Below are 14714 nucleotides of genomic sequence, written 5' to 3'. Positions count from 1 at the left end.
ACTATTTAGAAAAGGGGGGAGTATTTTAATAGCTTTTTCAGATAATTGTAGATATTCTTCTCTGACACTAAACCAAAATTCAAAAGTGGTAGTTCCTTAAAAGTTAGTTGCAACATGGAATCTGAAACCCTATACTGAATTTTTCATACTCGGATACATTAAAACTTACCGATCTCCCTTATACTTTGAATGTATCTTTTACCCATGGTATAACTTTGTAACATTTGGAAAATATTGGTTCAGAGAGACACATATATGTTCTCCAAATACTGATAAATTTCATCATTAAACTTTTTTTTTTTAGGGGCACCTGGGTGGCTCAGTGGGTTAAAGCCTATGCTTTCATCTCGGGTCATGATCTCGGGGTCCTGGGATCGAGCCCCGCATCGGGCTCTCTGCTCAGTGGGAAGCGTGCTTCTCCCTCTCTCTCTGCCTGCTTCTCTGCCTACTTGTGATCTCTGTCTGTCAAATAAATAAATAAACTCTTTAAAAAAAAAAAACAAAAAAAATTTTTTAAAGATTTATTTATTTACTTGACAGAAAGAGAGTGATAACAAGTAGGCAGAGCAGCAGGCAGAGCCAGAGGGGGAAGCAGGCTTCCTACTGAGCAGAGAGCCCAATGCTGGGCTCGATCCCAGGACCCCGAGATCGTGACCCGAGTCCAAGGTAAAGTCTTAACCCACTGAGCCAACCAGGCGCCCATCATCATTAAACATTTTTAAAATCACATTTGTTAATAGCACTGGTGGTATTATCAGAAAAGTCCTTAAACTCACAGTTGGCACACCCAAATTTTCCAAAATTCTGATTTTCACATGAAAGCTCAAAATCATAGTTTGTCTCTAGTTGCTTCTTCAAGTAAAACTGGTGCTCCATGAAAATCATATAATTCAGCTAGAAACTAAACTATACAAGTGCTTTTCCTCCAAACATCAGTATACTTTGGCATATAGCAGAGGTATATTATGTGTACTTGGCCATTTCATCACACTAATTATTAAAAAGTTTACTCAAGAGTCAAGATTTGACAGAAACACTTTTTATGGCTTTATCAAAGTTTTTTAAACTGATACTGGCATTTGTTTTACTGTAAATGCGTGGTAATGAAAAAGACAGTGATTATTAGTATAGTTTGGAACCTCTGCTTTAATTCATACTAAAGCAGCCATTGCTTTTGTACCAGCATGTAAATGTCAATATGGTTAAAAAGGCAAGTAACATCCTCATTTTCCTCTGAAAACACTGACCTCATAAACCCCACGAAGGCATTAAAAAAACAGAAGTAGGAAAAAAGGGCTAAAAATCCAATGTTTAGTTACTTTTATAAAATTCAAGCCAGCCGTGAAGCACTCTAACGATCTAGATTTCAATCCTTAAACTTCAAGCCTCAAAGGATTTTCTTCTTAAGCTAGTATGAACTACCTTAACTGTCACCACATTCTCTAAAGGTTTTCACACCATGTTACTTGCATTCACAACTTTTAAGGTATACCTCTGAAAACAGAATTGAACAAAAGATTCCTATATTGTTCTTTTGGTCTGAAATAGAAATATTCAATTTTTGACAAATGACACAGACATTCCATCCACATTTATGATATATTGATGTTTATTTTATCTTAATTCAGGAGACTTAAAATATTATTAAATATCAACATTTCATAGAGTAGAAGTGCAGCTATGAAACACACTTTCAAAAGCTAATACCTGGCTCATCCATGTAGTAGTAGATGTCAACGTCATTTGACTGCATCACCACAAACCCTTCTCCCATTAATCTTGGTGGTCTATAGAAGGAGGGGGAACGGCAAACTAAGTATATCTCCAGAATATAAAATGTTCTGTATTCTAATAAGGTAGTAATAGTTGAGAACAATAAGAGAAAAAAATCTAAAAAACAATCAAGTGTAGCATATTGAAAAGGGAAAACAAAATATCTTTTACATAGACAAGAAGTTTTGTATAGTTGTATTCTACATTAGAGTAAATAAACTGGTGCTGAAAAATTTTTAACCAATATATTAGTTTCAAAAAGAAAAAATGAAAATTTGTTATGAATTTCTAGCTTTAAAAGAGAGAAATCAATTTAAAGCAGTTTGATTAGATACAATCGAAGAACAATGATCATTAGAATAATTATATTCTATATAAAAAGAAACAAGCCTATAAAAAGTCATGGAATTAAATACTCTAGAACTATAACACTAGTTTTATTAGGTTGATAAAAAAAAAAGAATAATTATATTCTGCATTAGCAACAAAAATTTAAAATTAAGCTTTAAATTCAACCATTTTATATTAATACTTTATAACTTAATAGGAAACATTCTATATATCTGTAAAATATAGTTTAATCTTTTAGAAACATTAAATAAGAAAAATATTATCTTTTTTTAACAACTTGATATTATCTTTGTCTTTATGCTATTTATTTCTAAGAATATTTAGTTGATCATCTTGAAAAAATTCTGGAATTAATGTTTCTCTATAATCACTTCCCCACAAATTATTAATTTTTACTTGCTTTGATTCAACTTTTCTCTTTTTTGTTCATATACCACATCTTCTTTCCATATCAAAATTAACTTCTCAGTCATTAGATAATAGATACAAATTCAACAACCTTCTTCTAAATACATATTAAATGATGAAGGTTAATGTCTAATATCATCATTCAATTTCCACACTTACTTTGAAGAGTGAAAAATACAATTTTACCTTTTTATAAAAATTAGTAAGAAAACACCTTTTTATCTTACTCTGTAAACTTCATAAGGTCCAGATTTATTCAGTATTTTAAATTTTACCCATAATATATAGAACTGTGTGCACAGCCCACATTCTACAAGTTGCTTAGCAAAGTCTGTGATTATGAAGAATGAGATAAGGTAACCCCCATAGCATCCCTGCTACTCACATAAGGAAAACCTCTCCATCATTCTAGTGATGGGGAAATCTAATAAGCAAGCTAGCCAAAAGTTGTAATTAAGAAGGAATAATCATGCTTCTTATAACCTCATAAATTTTATACTACAAGCATACAAAGATAAAAGCTGGGACAGTTCTAAAACTATATCATCCTAACTTCACCAGTTTTCCAAGAGTAATTTAGATTCAATTTTCAACTTTTTATTAACTCAAAATGGTATCCCACTACACTGCATTTGTTGAATGTACTATTAATCCATTCCCTCAGGAAATAAAAGCCTACCTATAGTGTATATTTTCTAACCTACAAACATCAGAGCCTAAACGCCCCAAATAAGTTTCCCAAGTACAGTGAGAAGGAGAAAATGGTAGAAAAATTATAGTTATAATCTTATAGGAAAATGTTTAAAATTAGAGTTCATCAATGGATAATATATCATTTATAATTATAAAGCACGACTATGCTGTTAACTGGTTTAATAGAGAAATATGCCCTATTATCGCCCAACTTAGAGCAAAAAAATTAAAGAGATGACAAAGATTCTAATTGATATCTATATTAGATATAAAGATATTATGTTATTTTTATGACTTTTTTTATTATGTTGTTAGTCAACATATAGTACATCATCAGTTTCTGATGTAGTATTTAGCAATTCATTAATTGTTTATAACACCCAATGTTCATCACAACATGTGCCTCCATAATACCCATCACCTGGTTATCCCATCCCCCCACATCTCTCCTTTCTGTAACCCTCAATTTGTTTGCTGGAGTCCGGAGTCTCTCATGGTTTGTCCACAATAGCCAAACTATGGAAGGAGCCAAGATGTCCTTTAGCAGATGAATGGATAAAGATGATGTGGTTCATATAAACAATAGAATAGTACTCAGCCATGAGAAAGGATGAATACCTACCATTTGCATTGACATGGACGGAACTAGAGAGGATTATGCTAAGTGAAATAAGTCAATCAGAGAAAGACAATTTGTAAGACTATCTTACTCATCATTTTGAAGACCAACATATCTTGGACTAGGAACAAGCATGACTCGAACATTTTCAAGTTTCCCTTTCACAATATGCATGAATTGATCAAGATGACTAGAAGGTGGTTTTGTAGTATAAGTTAAGAAAGCATCATCAAAGTTGATACACAGAGTTTGAGGTTGGTAATGATTTCCAAAGGCCAAACGTCCCTAAAAAATAAATAAGAGAAACTATGCTGTAATAAACAAACCATATATTTTTCCTTAGTTGACCTAATAACAAACATTTTCTTTTTTTAAAGATTTTATTTATTTATTTGACAGACAGAGATCACAAGTAGGCAGAGAGACAGGCAGAGAGATGAGGAAGCAGGCTCCCTGCCAAGCAGAGAGCCCAGTGCGTAACTCGATCCCAAGACCCTGGGATCATGACCTGAGCTGAAGGCAGAGGCTTTAACCCAGTGAGCCACCCAGGTGCCCCTGACCTAATAACAAACATTTTCAAGCAACAATTAAATTATTCCACTTCAGCACTATACACTATCCAAATTACTCCACTGATCAATTTAGTGTTTAAAGAAATCTAAGTACTTGTGAATAAGTAGCCCCTAAGACCTAATGAATGTGTGCTAAGATGGTATTGGGTGTTGAAACAATTCTTTTATACCTTTATGAACTTTGGAACCTAAACAACTCTACAAAATTACTTTCTTTAGTGAAAATTTTATTTGCAAAAATAAGAGTTTTCATTACTAACCACCAAACATTAACTGACGCAGAATTTACTTACTGTGCTCACATTGACCTTTATGACTGGAATAAGAGATCTCCATGAAGATGTGGGGTCTTGAGATTCTGTTTTTACTTTAACTCTGAGAATAATAAAAATTAAAATTAAAATAAACATACATAAGAAAACTTAAATAGTTGAGAATACAGTTGACTTCTTCACAATACACAGTAATACCAGCTGTAGCTTTCCAAATACATCTAATGATTGCTCCAGTAAACAAAATAATGACAGCAACTAACAGAATACTAGTATCTCTCAAATATCTCTCAGGATGCACTGTATCATTTATAAGTTTTTAAGACTGGCAAGGTATAATAACAAAATTAACATTTTTAGAGTAACAAGTTCTAATGACAAAAGTATAAATTATTATATGCTGTCATTACATCGACCATTATACTCATTATGACTTTTTTTTTTTTTTTTAAGTTTGACATAGAGAGACACAGTGAGAGAGGTAACACAAGCAGGGGGAGTAGGAGAGGGAGAAGCAGGCTCCCCACTGACCAGGGAGCCTGATGCAGGGCTCAATCATCGGACCCTGGGATCACGACTCCAACTAAAGGCAGACACTTAACGACTAAACCACCCAGGTGCCCCAATATGACATTCTATAAGACAACCTAAATTACTAAAATAACAAATGACCAAGGTACAAGTCACACTGATATTTTCAACTGTTTTCAGCACTTTTGGCAACTCAGCTGATCCATTCCCTTCCTTATCCCCATCACTTTATAACAGAATAATTTCCTCTCAAGAAAATAAAAATGATAGGCCAAGAGTAAGAAAAAAGAAATTGGCCACACACAAAGTATACTAAAGTTAAGGTATGAAAATTTCATAGCAAATCACTAAAGATTTCAGATGAGAAGCCATAGCTCTTCAACAACCCAGTAACTCCTAAATCATATTTCTCAAGCCATCTCCACTAAGACAGTCCTCAGTGCTTAAAACTAAATTTGAAACTGACCTCCTATCTCCCCTCTAACCTGCTCTTTCTCTATAGTTCCATGAGGATACCACTAATTAGAAACTGGATTCATTACTGACTCATCCTTCTTTCTCATTCTCCACACCTAAGCTATCACTGTCTTATGGATTCATTTGCCTAAGTATATCTGGAATCCATCTACTTCTCTCCCTTCTTGTTACCAACCCAACTGATGATCAATTTTACCTGAACTGTCACAACATCCTTCTTCCTTTTCCATCTGTGTAACTTTTATTTCCTTTTGTCTTACAATAGGTAGTACTTCCAGTACAAAGCTGAAAAGAAGTGGTATAAAGGGACATCCTTGCTTTGCACCCGATCTTAGTGAGAAAGCTTCTAGTTTCTCACCATTGAGTATATTGTTAACTATAGGGTTTCTGTAGATATTCTTTATCAAATTAAAGAATTTCTCCTTTATTCCCAGTTTACTGTGAGATTTTAATCATGAATGTTAGATTTTGTCAAATACTTATTCTGCATCTTTTGAAATGATCATTTGGTTTCTCATTTTTAGTGTGTTAATTGATTTTTGAATGTTAAGAACTAGCCTTGTTTACCTAATAGCTTTTTAAGTAGATGATAAGAGAACATTTATTCCCAAATAAATGTTTCATGGATATTATGTCCAAGGCACAGAGCTGAGGTATTGGGGATCCTGAGAATATGACAACTGTTCTGCTTTGAGGGAATCTGTACCCTACAATGGGAGTAAGAATAGTTATAATAGGCAATTTTAGTGCAAGGAGTGTTACCTTAGGAAAAAGAATAGAATTCTGTGGGCACATATAGAAGGATCAGGGAGACCTGAAGGATGAATGAGTTAGGCAAAAAAGATGAAGAGTCTTCCATAGAGAAGAAACATCATATGTAACAGAGAAGTTGTTTACTGAGGCTGGAGTGGATTAAGGTAGGAAAGGAAGAAAAAGGACTTTCTTTGTTTGCAGATGATCCAGTCATCTGTGTAGACAATCTGAAAGAACTGACAAAAAAACTCCTGGAACCAATAAGTGATTATAATAAGGTTGTAGGATTCAAGATTAATAATACACGAAAGTCAATCACTTTCCTATATACCAGCAAAGAACAAGTGAAATTTGAAATTAAAACCACAATAGCATTTATATCAGCACCACAAAAATGAAAATCTTAGATATAAATTTAACAATATATGTAGATTTATCTATATAAGGAAAATTATAAAACTGTGATGAAAGATATCAAGCAATCAAATAAATGGAAAGATATTCCACGTTCACTGATACAAAGATTCAACATGATCAAGATGTTAGTTTTTCCTGATTTGATCTACAAATTCAATATAATCCAAAGTGAAATCCCAATAAGTTGTTCTAAAGTATATATAGAGAAGCAAAAGACCAACATAACCAATATACCATTGGAGGAAAACAACAAAGTTAGAGGACTGACACCACCTGACTACAAGACTTAATGTAAAACCACAGTAATCAAGATAGTGTGGTACTGGTAAAAAAACAGACACATAAGTCAATATAACAGAAACAATACAGAAAGCCCAGACACAAATAAAACAAAATCATATATTTGTATATGCATCTTAACTATGTGTATATGTGTATATATTTATGTACATGCATTCAAAAGTGCATGTATATAAAACACAAATTGATATGGAAGAAAGTAGAACTAGTAAGCAGAACAAGACTGCTTCTTTTTAAATTATATAATTCTGTATTATTTAATTTTCAAAGTAATTATACAATTTATGTGAATGTAAGTTTTAGTCAAACTACAAAGAAAGATTGGGCTGTGTTTAGGTGAGTAGCATCGATGATATTTAATAAAAGTAAATGATAAATGTTGGAGATTAATAAAATTCAAGTGTAACTATGAACCTTTCAATTTTGGACTGGGTTCTTGTTCTTCCATTTTCCCGTGTTTTATCATCCTCTTTCTTAGGTGGAATTATTGTTGGCTCCAAACCAAATAATTCTTGAAGACGTCCATAAAGATCCGAACGATTATAGACATGAAATTCAAAGTCATTGACTGTGATGTATAATCTGGTTTCTGCCTTTGGATCTAAAGACACCAATTACAAAAAAAAAAGTTTTTAATCAACTTTTTAAAAACCTTACTCAAAGTTTTTAGTCAATCTTTTCCCACAGCTATAGTAACTCTATTTTAAAAATAATTCTATGATAAAGAGAATTTCAAAAACGTACAAATCTATTTTTAATTTATATAATATATAACATGAATACACAAAATCTAAATATATTCTTTTAATTTTTTTAAGTTTCTATTTTTTTTTAAAGATTTTATTTATTTGTCAGAGAGAGAGCACAAGCAGACAGAGTGGCAGGCAGAGGCAGAGAGAGAAGCAGGTTTCCCGCTGAGCAAGGAGCCCAATGCAGGACTCAATCCCAGGAGGTGAAGGCAGATGGTTAACTAACTGAGCCACCCAGGCATCCCTTTAAGTTCCTATTTTTTTTTAATAAGATTTTATTTATTTGTCAGAGAGAGATAGAGCATGCAAGCAGAAGGAGCAGCAGGCAGAGGGAAAAGCAGATTTCTCACTGAGCAAGAAGCCCGATGCAGGACTTGATCCCTGGATCCTGGGATCATGACCTGAGTTGAAGGCAGATGCTTAAATGACTGAGCCACCCAGGCATCCCTATAAATATATTTTAAAAATATATAAAACACTAGCAAAAGAAAGAAAAAATCTGATGTTATTATAGTATTCCAATTTAGCATTCTAAAACAATCGTGATTTCTAAATTCTGACTGTATAACAACAGAATTTAAGGATTTCTATGCTAAGAAAAGCAAAGTGCTATTTATAAACCAAAAGTAAAACTTTATCCTAACAATAAATTTATTATATATATCTCTCTCTCTCAAAATGTTCAAAGTATGATGCACTTAAATATTACATTAGTATTTAAATTTTTATATCACAGAAACAAAGATTTTTCATAAATACTAGGCTATTTTTTTTAAACTACACAATACTAAGAGACACCGGGGTGGCTAAGTTGGTTAAGCATCTGTCTTAGACTCAGGTCATGATCCCAGGGTTCTGGGGAGGTAGTCTCGCACAGGCTCCTTGCTCAGCAGAAAGCCTGCTTCTCCCTTTGCCTGCTGCTTCCCCTGCTTGTGCTCTCTCACTCTCACTCTCAAAGACAAATACATAAATAAAATCTTACCAAAAAAATTTTTTAATAAAACTACACAATACTAAAACCAAGATCTTAAAAACTGCAGACTTGAAACAATAATCTTCTCAAATAAAAGACATAATTACCTTAAATATAAGTAACAACAGTAATAATTAAATCCAACAACAAAATGATAGATGGGGCACTTGTTTCTACTGAGGAAATAATCTAAGACAGTTATCACATGTCAACTGAAGAGGGTCAGAAAAAAAGTACTGCAGTACTTTAAGTGTGTTCTTTTCTTATGTTATACACGGGTTTTTGTGAGGGTTATTTTTGAGATTAATTTTTATTAATCAGGATCAGGGAGACCTCTATCAAATTCAACTGAAGGACAATTAAAATTAGATAAGATCAGTTAGAACAGCTTATTTTTTTTAAATGGCTATGGAGAACTATTACTAACTTTCGTTATAGTAGCTTAATCTGTGTTTAAATATGAAGTATACACCTTGAGTAATATGCCAAATTATACCAAAACTCGAGTTACTAGAAAATAAAAAAGTGTAAGAAATGTCAAATACCTTAAATAAAATACATTTTAGTTTAAATGAACAAATGAAAAATATTATCATTCATACCTCAAAAATAACCCATGGAAAATGAATCAACAACATTCATTTTTTATACAGTAATACTTTCATTTCTACTCCAATCTAGATTTTTTTCCCTCACTACTTCCTAAGATAAGAAAAGAAAAGATAAAAGAAAGGAGCTGTAATTTTTCTGGTATTTTTCAAATAGCTCTTGACCTATGTTCCCTCCTATTCAGATTTATCACAGGTCTAAAAACTAAGACAATCCCCTAAACTATTACAATCAAGTGTTTTGCCCCTTTTCTCTTGCTATAGATCAAATTCTTAAAATTAAAAGAATAGGAAGCACTGTTTTTAAATAAATTTGGAGCATTCAAAGACCTGAGAGTAATAAATATCATCATCCATTTTTTTTTTAAAGATTTTATTTATTTATTTGACAGACAGAGATCACAAGTAGGCAGAGAGGCAGCCAGAGAGAGAGAGGGGAGGAAGCAGGCTCTCCGCGGAGCAGACAGCTTGATGCGGGGCTCGATCCCAGGACCCGGGATCATGACCTGAGCAGAAGGCAGAGGCTTTAACCCACTGAGCCACCCAGGTGCCCCTCATCATCCATTTTTAAGTCAGTCATCAAACTCTATCACCCATTAGGTTTACCTTTCTTCGGTCATCATCCACAACCTCTTCCCAAAATGCCAGAATCAACTATGCAGAAAATTACTCAAATATTTCCAATGTGATACATTAACAGGTACCTCACACTCGACATTTCCAACCAAACATGTGCTTTTCTCACATGACAAAACTTAATCCATGGAATTCCCCATCTTATCAATAGTAAATCAATCTTTTCAATTACTCAAGCAAGAAAAACTGACTATTCTCTTTCCTGTCCCAGATAGTATCAGGAAATTCTGTCAGATTTCCTTTCCTTTTCCTATATCCAAAATCTAACCACTTCTCACCACTCTGGGTCAAGTCCTTATCAACTTATACCTGTTTTATAATACAAGAGCCTCCTAACTAGTTTCCATGTTTCTGCCCTTATTCCCTTGTGTGGGTGCCTTACACATCTTTATAGATCTTTAAAAAACCTAACTGAAATCAGATTACTCTTCTGTTCCCTAACTTTTTCATGGCTTCCCCTCCTACTCATTAATATCAAGGTCCTTTAAGCTACCTAAAAAATCCTACAGGATCCATACTCTTCTCTCCTATTCTCTCTAAAAACTGGTCTCCACTTCGGAAATGACAGGAACAGAAAAACCAGGAAATGTTCTTCCCCCAGACATTTACAACTCATTTTCTTACTTGTTTCATGTTTCTGTTTAACTCTCCCCAAACAATAAAACCTTCCTTGACTTCCCTATGTAAAAGAGCGCCCTCCCCACAAACCAGCACCCCCTATTCTACTGAATCTGCTTTTATTTTCTTCAATGCCATACTTTCCTCACTCACTCCTCAACACTAGATATATTTACTTACTAATTACCTGAATCCCTCCCAACTTGAATGAAGCAAGCTCTGTAAGAGAAGGGACTTGTTTTATCCAGTGCTGTATCCATGGTACCTACAATTCTTGGCACATAGAAGTACTCATTTATATGAAAGAATAACAGCATCTTACCACAAATCATACTCTTAAGTAGAACAAAAATATCCACAAACGGATCTTGGAATTTTTGAAAACCCTACATGTAGAAGCATAATAACTGCAAAGTTGGATATTTTTCTATTTCCCAATTGATCTACACAAGTAGCAATTAATTATTAAGCAATTCTTCAAGGTCATAAACAACTCAATCAAAATTTACCTACAAACTCATTTAGGTCATTTGTTTTCAAACTTACCTATAGAATAGTTTACCATGGTCCCAAAATACAAATGCCCCAATCATTAGCAACCATGTTATAAAAGCCAGTGGATGAGCAGCAGAAGCAGCAATGGGAAATATTAAGAGTCTGGATTAGCCCCTAATTGGATCGACAGTGATGAACAAACAAAAAGTGACTGTATAAAAATGGAAATAGGATTCTTCTCAATTTCATAACTAAATTACTGGACATGCACAACTGATTCTCTTCTTTCGTATCACTGATATGATTTGAATATGGCTACATTAACTTAATAAGGAGACCAAGGCACAAAGATAAAGGTATTAATCTCTGAAAATATTTTGATAACACTGACAAACACTAAATACTTGATATTAAAATACTGCAAGATTCCCTCAACAATACCTATCCTATCTTCCCCAACTTGTCTTGCATTAATATTTACTTATTGTTGCTTCCCCCCACTAGAATGCAAACTTCATTAGAGAAACATTTTTCCTGTTGTGTTTACTATTAAATTCTTAAAACAATGCCTGGTATATAGGAGGTGCTCAATAAATACATTAAATCATCAAATAGAAATAAGTGGGTTTTTTTAAAAAAGATTAGACATGGACATTAAGGAAGGCACATGAGGTAATGAGCACTGGGTGTTACATAAGACTAATGAATCACTGAAATGAGCAACACTTCATATGTTAATTAACTGAATTTAAATTAAAAAATGAAAAACAAAAACAAAACAAACAAGATTGAACAAAATGTCTAGATCACTCTTTTCCTTCCAAAAATCACTTTAGAAAAATAATAGCAAATCCACAAACATTTTAAATGCACCTATTGATTTTGTATTTTAGAAGAGAAAGATTTAGCTGAATTCACAAAGGACTTTTTATTTGTTCTGCTGGTTCTATTTGTTTCACCTCCATTATACTACGATTCCAGCCAGCAAGCTCTGTGATTAAACAATAAATCAGAACTCCACATCTGGCTTACCTGGCTATATTCTCTTCAGGGCCTTTCTCCAGGATCTTTTCTGTCAATAATCTTAGCTTTCTGTGATCCCCAGGAATATTCTATACAGCAGTATCCTTTCTAGTCCCCTACCCCATCCTAACATACAAAGATGCAAAGTACTGGCACACTGACAATCTCACACTCACACAGTAAGTCCATACAGAGGGTACACCACACACAATGTGCCTGTTGATCTGGAAAGGTATCCTCATAAACAAATACCTCCACTGACAGATGAGCACATTCCTGAAAGACAAAGCACCTTTTCCAAAGACCTGTATATCTCCTCTTCCAAGGAATGTGCATGTACACACACACATACACATACACACAGCTTCTTTAATTAAAAAAAAAAAAAAATTGGGGATTCCTGCACTGGATTCTCCAGAAACTGGAGAAAAGTAGTAAATAAATAGTAGAAAGACTATAGGTCTTTAGTACTCTGACCTAAGGCAAGTACTTCAACCACTGTAAGCCTCATTTTCCCCATCTATAAAATGAGAATATGGGATGCCTCGGTGGCTCTTTCTGTTAAGCCCTAGTTCTGGTTCTCTTCTCACTGAGGAGCTTGCTTCTTCTTCTGCCTGCTGCTTCAACTGCTTGTGTGCTCACTCTCTCTCTGAGTGAGTGAATAAGAAAATAAAGAAAATATAAGAAAATAAAATCTTAAAAAAAAAGTTTAAATAAATTAAAAAAATTAGAATATCTCTACCTACCTGTATGACTGTCATACAAAATAAATACTAGTTTCCTTGTTTTTGCAGGTAAAACTCTTATTAGTCATTAAAATTATACATTTACTTTCAATTTATGAAAATAAACAATTATTTTTTAAAACAATCTTTCATTTCATAATATGATACAATGTTCATAATAATAAAAGCAGCTCATCTCTACTGAACATATTCTGTGTTCCAGGGACTATACTAGGCACTCTATTCACCTGATCTCATGTAATCATCACAGCAACCCTGGTAGTTGAAGACTAAGACTACACAATTAGAAAGTAGCAGACAAGAATCCAAGGTTCTAAATACTGGGTCTTAACCACAAAATAAAATTACTTATCAATTATATTAGTAAATGCAATGATGTTTCAAAAAAAAGGTAATGAATCCTCAAAAACAGAAATGTTATCAAGAATCCAGTTAATAAGGGGTGCCTGGGAGTTAAGCATCTGCCTTCGGCTCAGGTCATGATACCAGGATCTGACATCGAGCCCTACATCAGGCTCCCCTGCTCAGCGGGAAGTCTGCTTTTCCCTCTCTAACTCCCCGTTTGTTGTATTCCTTCTCTCACTGTCTCTGTCAAATAAATAAACAAAATATTAAAAAAAAAAAGAATCCAGTTATTTCTTTGTAATTTCATGGAAAATTGATCAATATTGGAAGCTTAAATGCAATATTTAAAACTGTTAAATTCTAGTAAAACTAGATCTCTCATTTATTTCTCCTGGGAATTTTAAAAGCAGTGTTTTAAGGTTCATTCATTCTGATGACACTGAAAGTCAAAGCAAAAAATTTAACTTATACATAATTTAAGAGAGGTATAATCAGTTAACTCTTTTTTTTTTTTTTTGAAGTGGTCTCCAGGCCCAGCAGGGAGCCCAACATAGGACTAGAACTCACGACACTGAGACGGAGACCTGAGCTGAAATCAAGAGGTTGGACACTTAACCCACTGAGCCACCCAGATACCTCAGTTGACTCTTTTAAATCTCATCTCTACATTGACACTGCTCTGTCCTTGAGGCAGAAATCTTTTTCTCATATCCATGTCGTCTAATATTTACATAATGGATTCCCCAAAAATATTTATTAATAAATACACAATTAGATAGATATAAATTATAAATATAAAAGGCTCTTCACTTAATAAGTAGTTAATTTATGGAGGAAAAGAAGGTAAATGAATGTGTAGAGCTGCTTAAGTCTCCTGAGCAAACAGCTAATTGAGACTTGTTTTCCAAAGGGAAATTAGGAAAAAGGCACTTATTTAATTATGTAATTGGGACACATGCTATTTGTAGTAAAAAAAAGCTGAAGTGCAAAGTACTGCCAAGGCCTTAAAATACTTGGAATCAATACTTAGTACAAAGACAAAATAGTCTACTGACCTTTTAAATTATTAAGGGATTCTTATTTCCTGTATTTAACAAACAAGATTTAGATGCTACACATTTAAATTACTAGATTACATTAGGCTAAAACTTCTAAATGACAAAATAACAGAAAGGGATATACTATACCATCATCTTTTCACTTCTTAGCAATTTAAGAACTTCATTAGATAAGAAAGATACATGCTGAGTTACTTAGATTGGTATTCATTTAAACACTGAATCATCACATATTAAAAGGTAACTGGTCCTGCTATTTATTTTCCAAAAGGATGGCTTAAAATCAACTATCCTAAC

At 33.5% G+C, this 14714-nt stretch overlaps 1 protein-coding gene across 5 annotated transcripts in view; it reads right to left on the bottom strand.

The window, feature by feature from the left end:
- The window catches only part of KIAA1109 (KIAA1109 ortholog), a 220928-nt gene that overhangs the window by 179772 nt on the left and 26442 nt on the right, over positions 1–14714 (bottom strand). For all 5 annotated transcript variants that reach the window (XM_013053923.2, XM_045083613.1, XM_045083614.1 and 2 more), the window contains exons 8-11: positions 7581–7767; positions 4710–4791; positions 3936–4129; positions 1708–1787 (exon numbers count right to left, since the gene is read on the bottom strand). In XM_013053923.2, coding sequence (XP_012909377.1) covers positions 1708–1787; positions 3936–4129; positions 4710–4791; positions 7581–7767 — 543 coding nt within the window. The remainder of the gene's footprint in view (positions 1–1707; positions 1788–3935; positions 4130–4709; positions 4792–7580; positions 7768–14714) is intronic.

The sequence above is a fragment of the Mustela putorius genome, unplaced genomic scaffold, assembly GCF_011764305.1.
Source record: "Mustela putorius furo isolate JIRA1106 unplaced genomic scaffold, ASM1176430v1.1 tig00000721_pilon_pilon_pilon, whole genome shotgun sequence".
Classification (NCBI taxonomy): Eukaryota; Metazoa; Chordata; class Mammalia; order Carnivora; family Mustelidae; genus Mustela; species Mustela putorius.
Note: the sequence above shows the minus strand (reverse complement) of the source record. Positions and strands in the feature narration are given on the sequence as shown.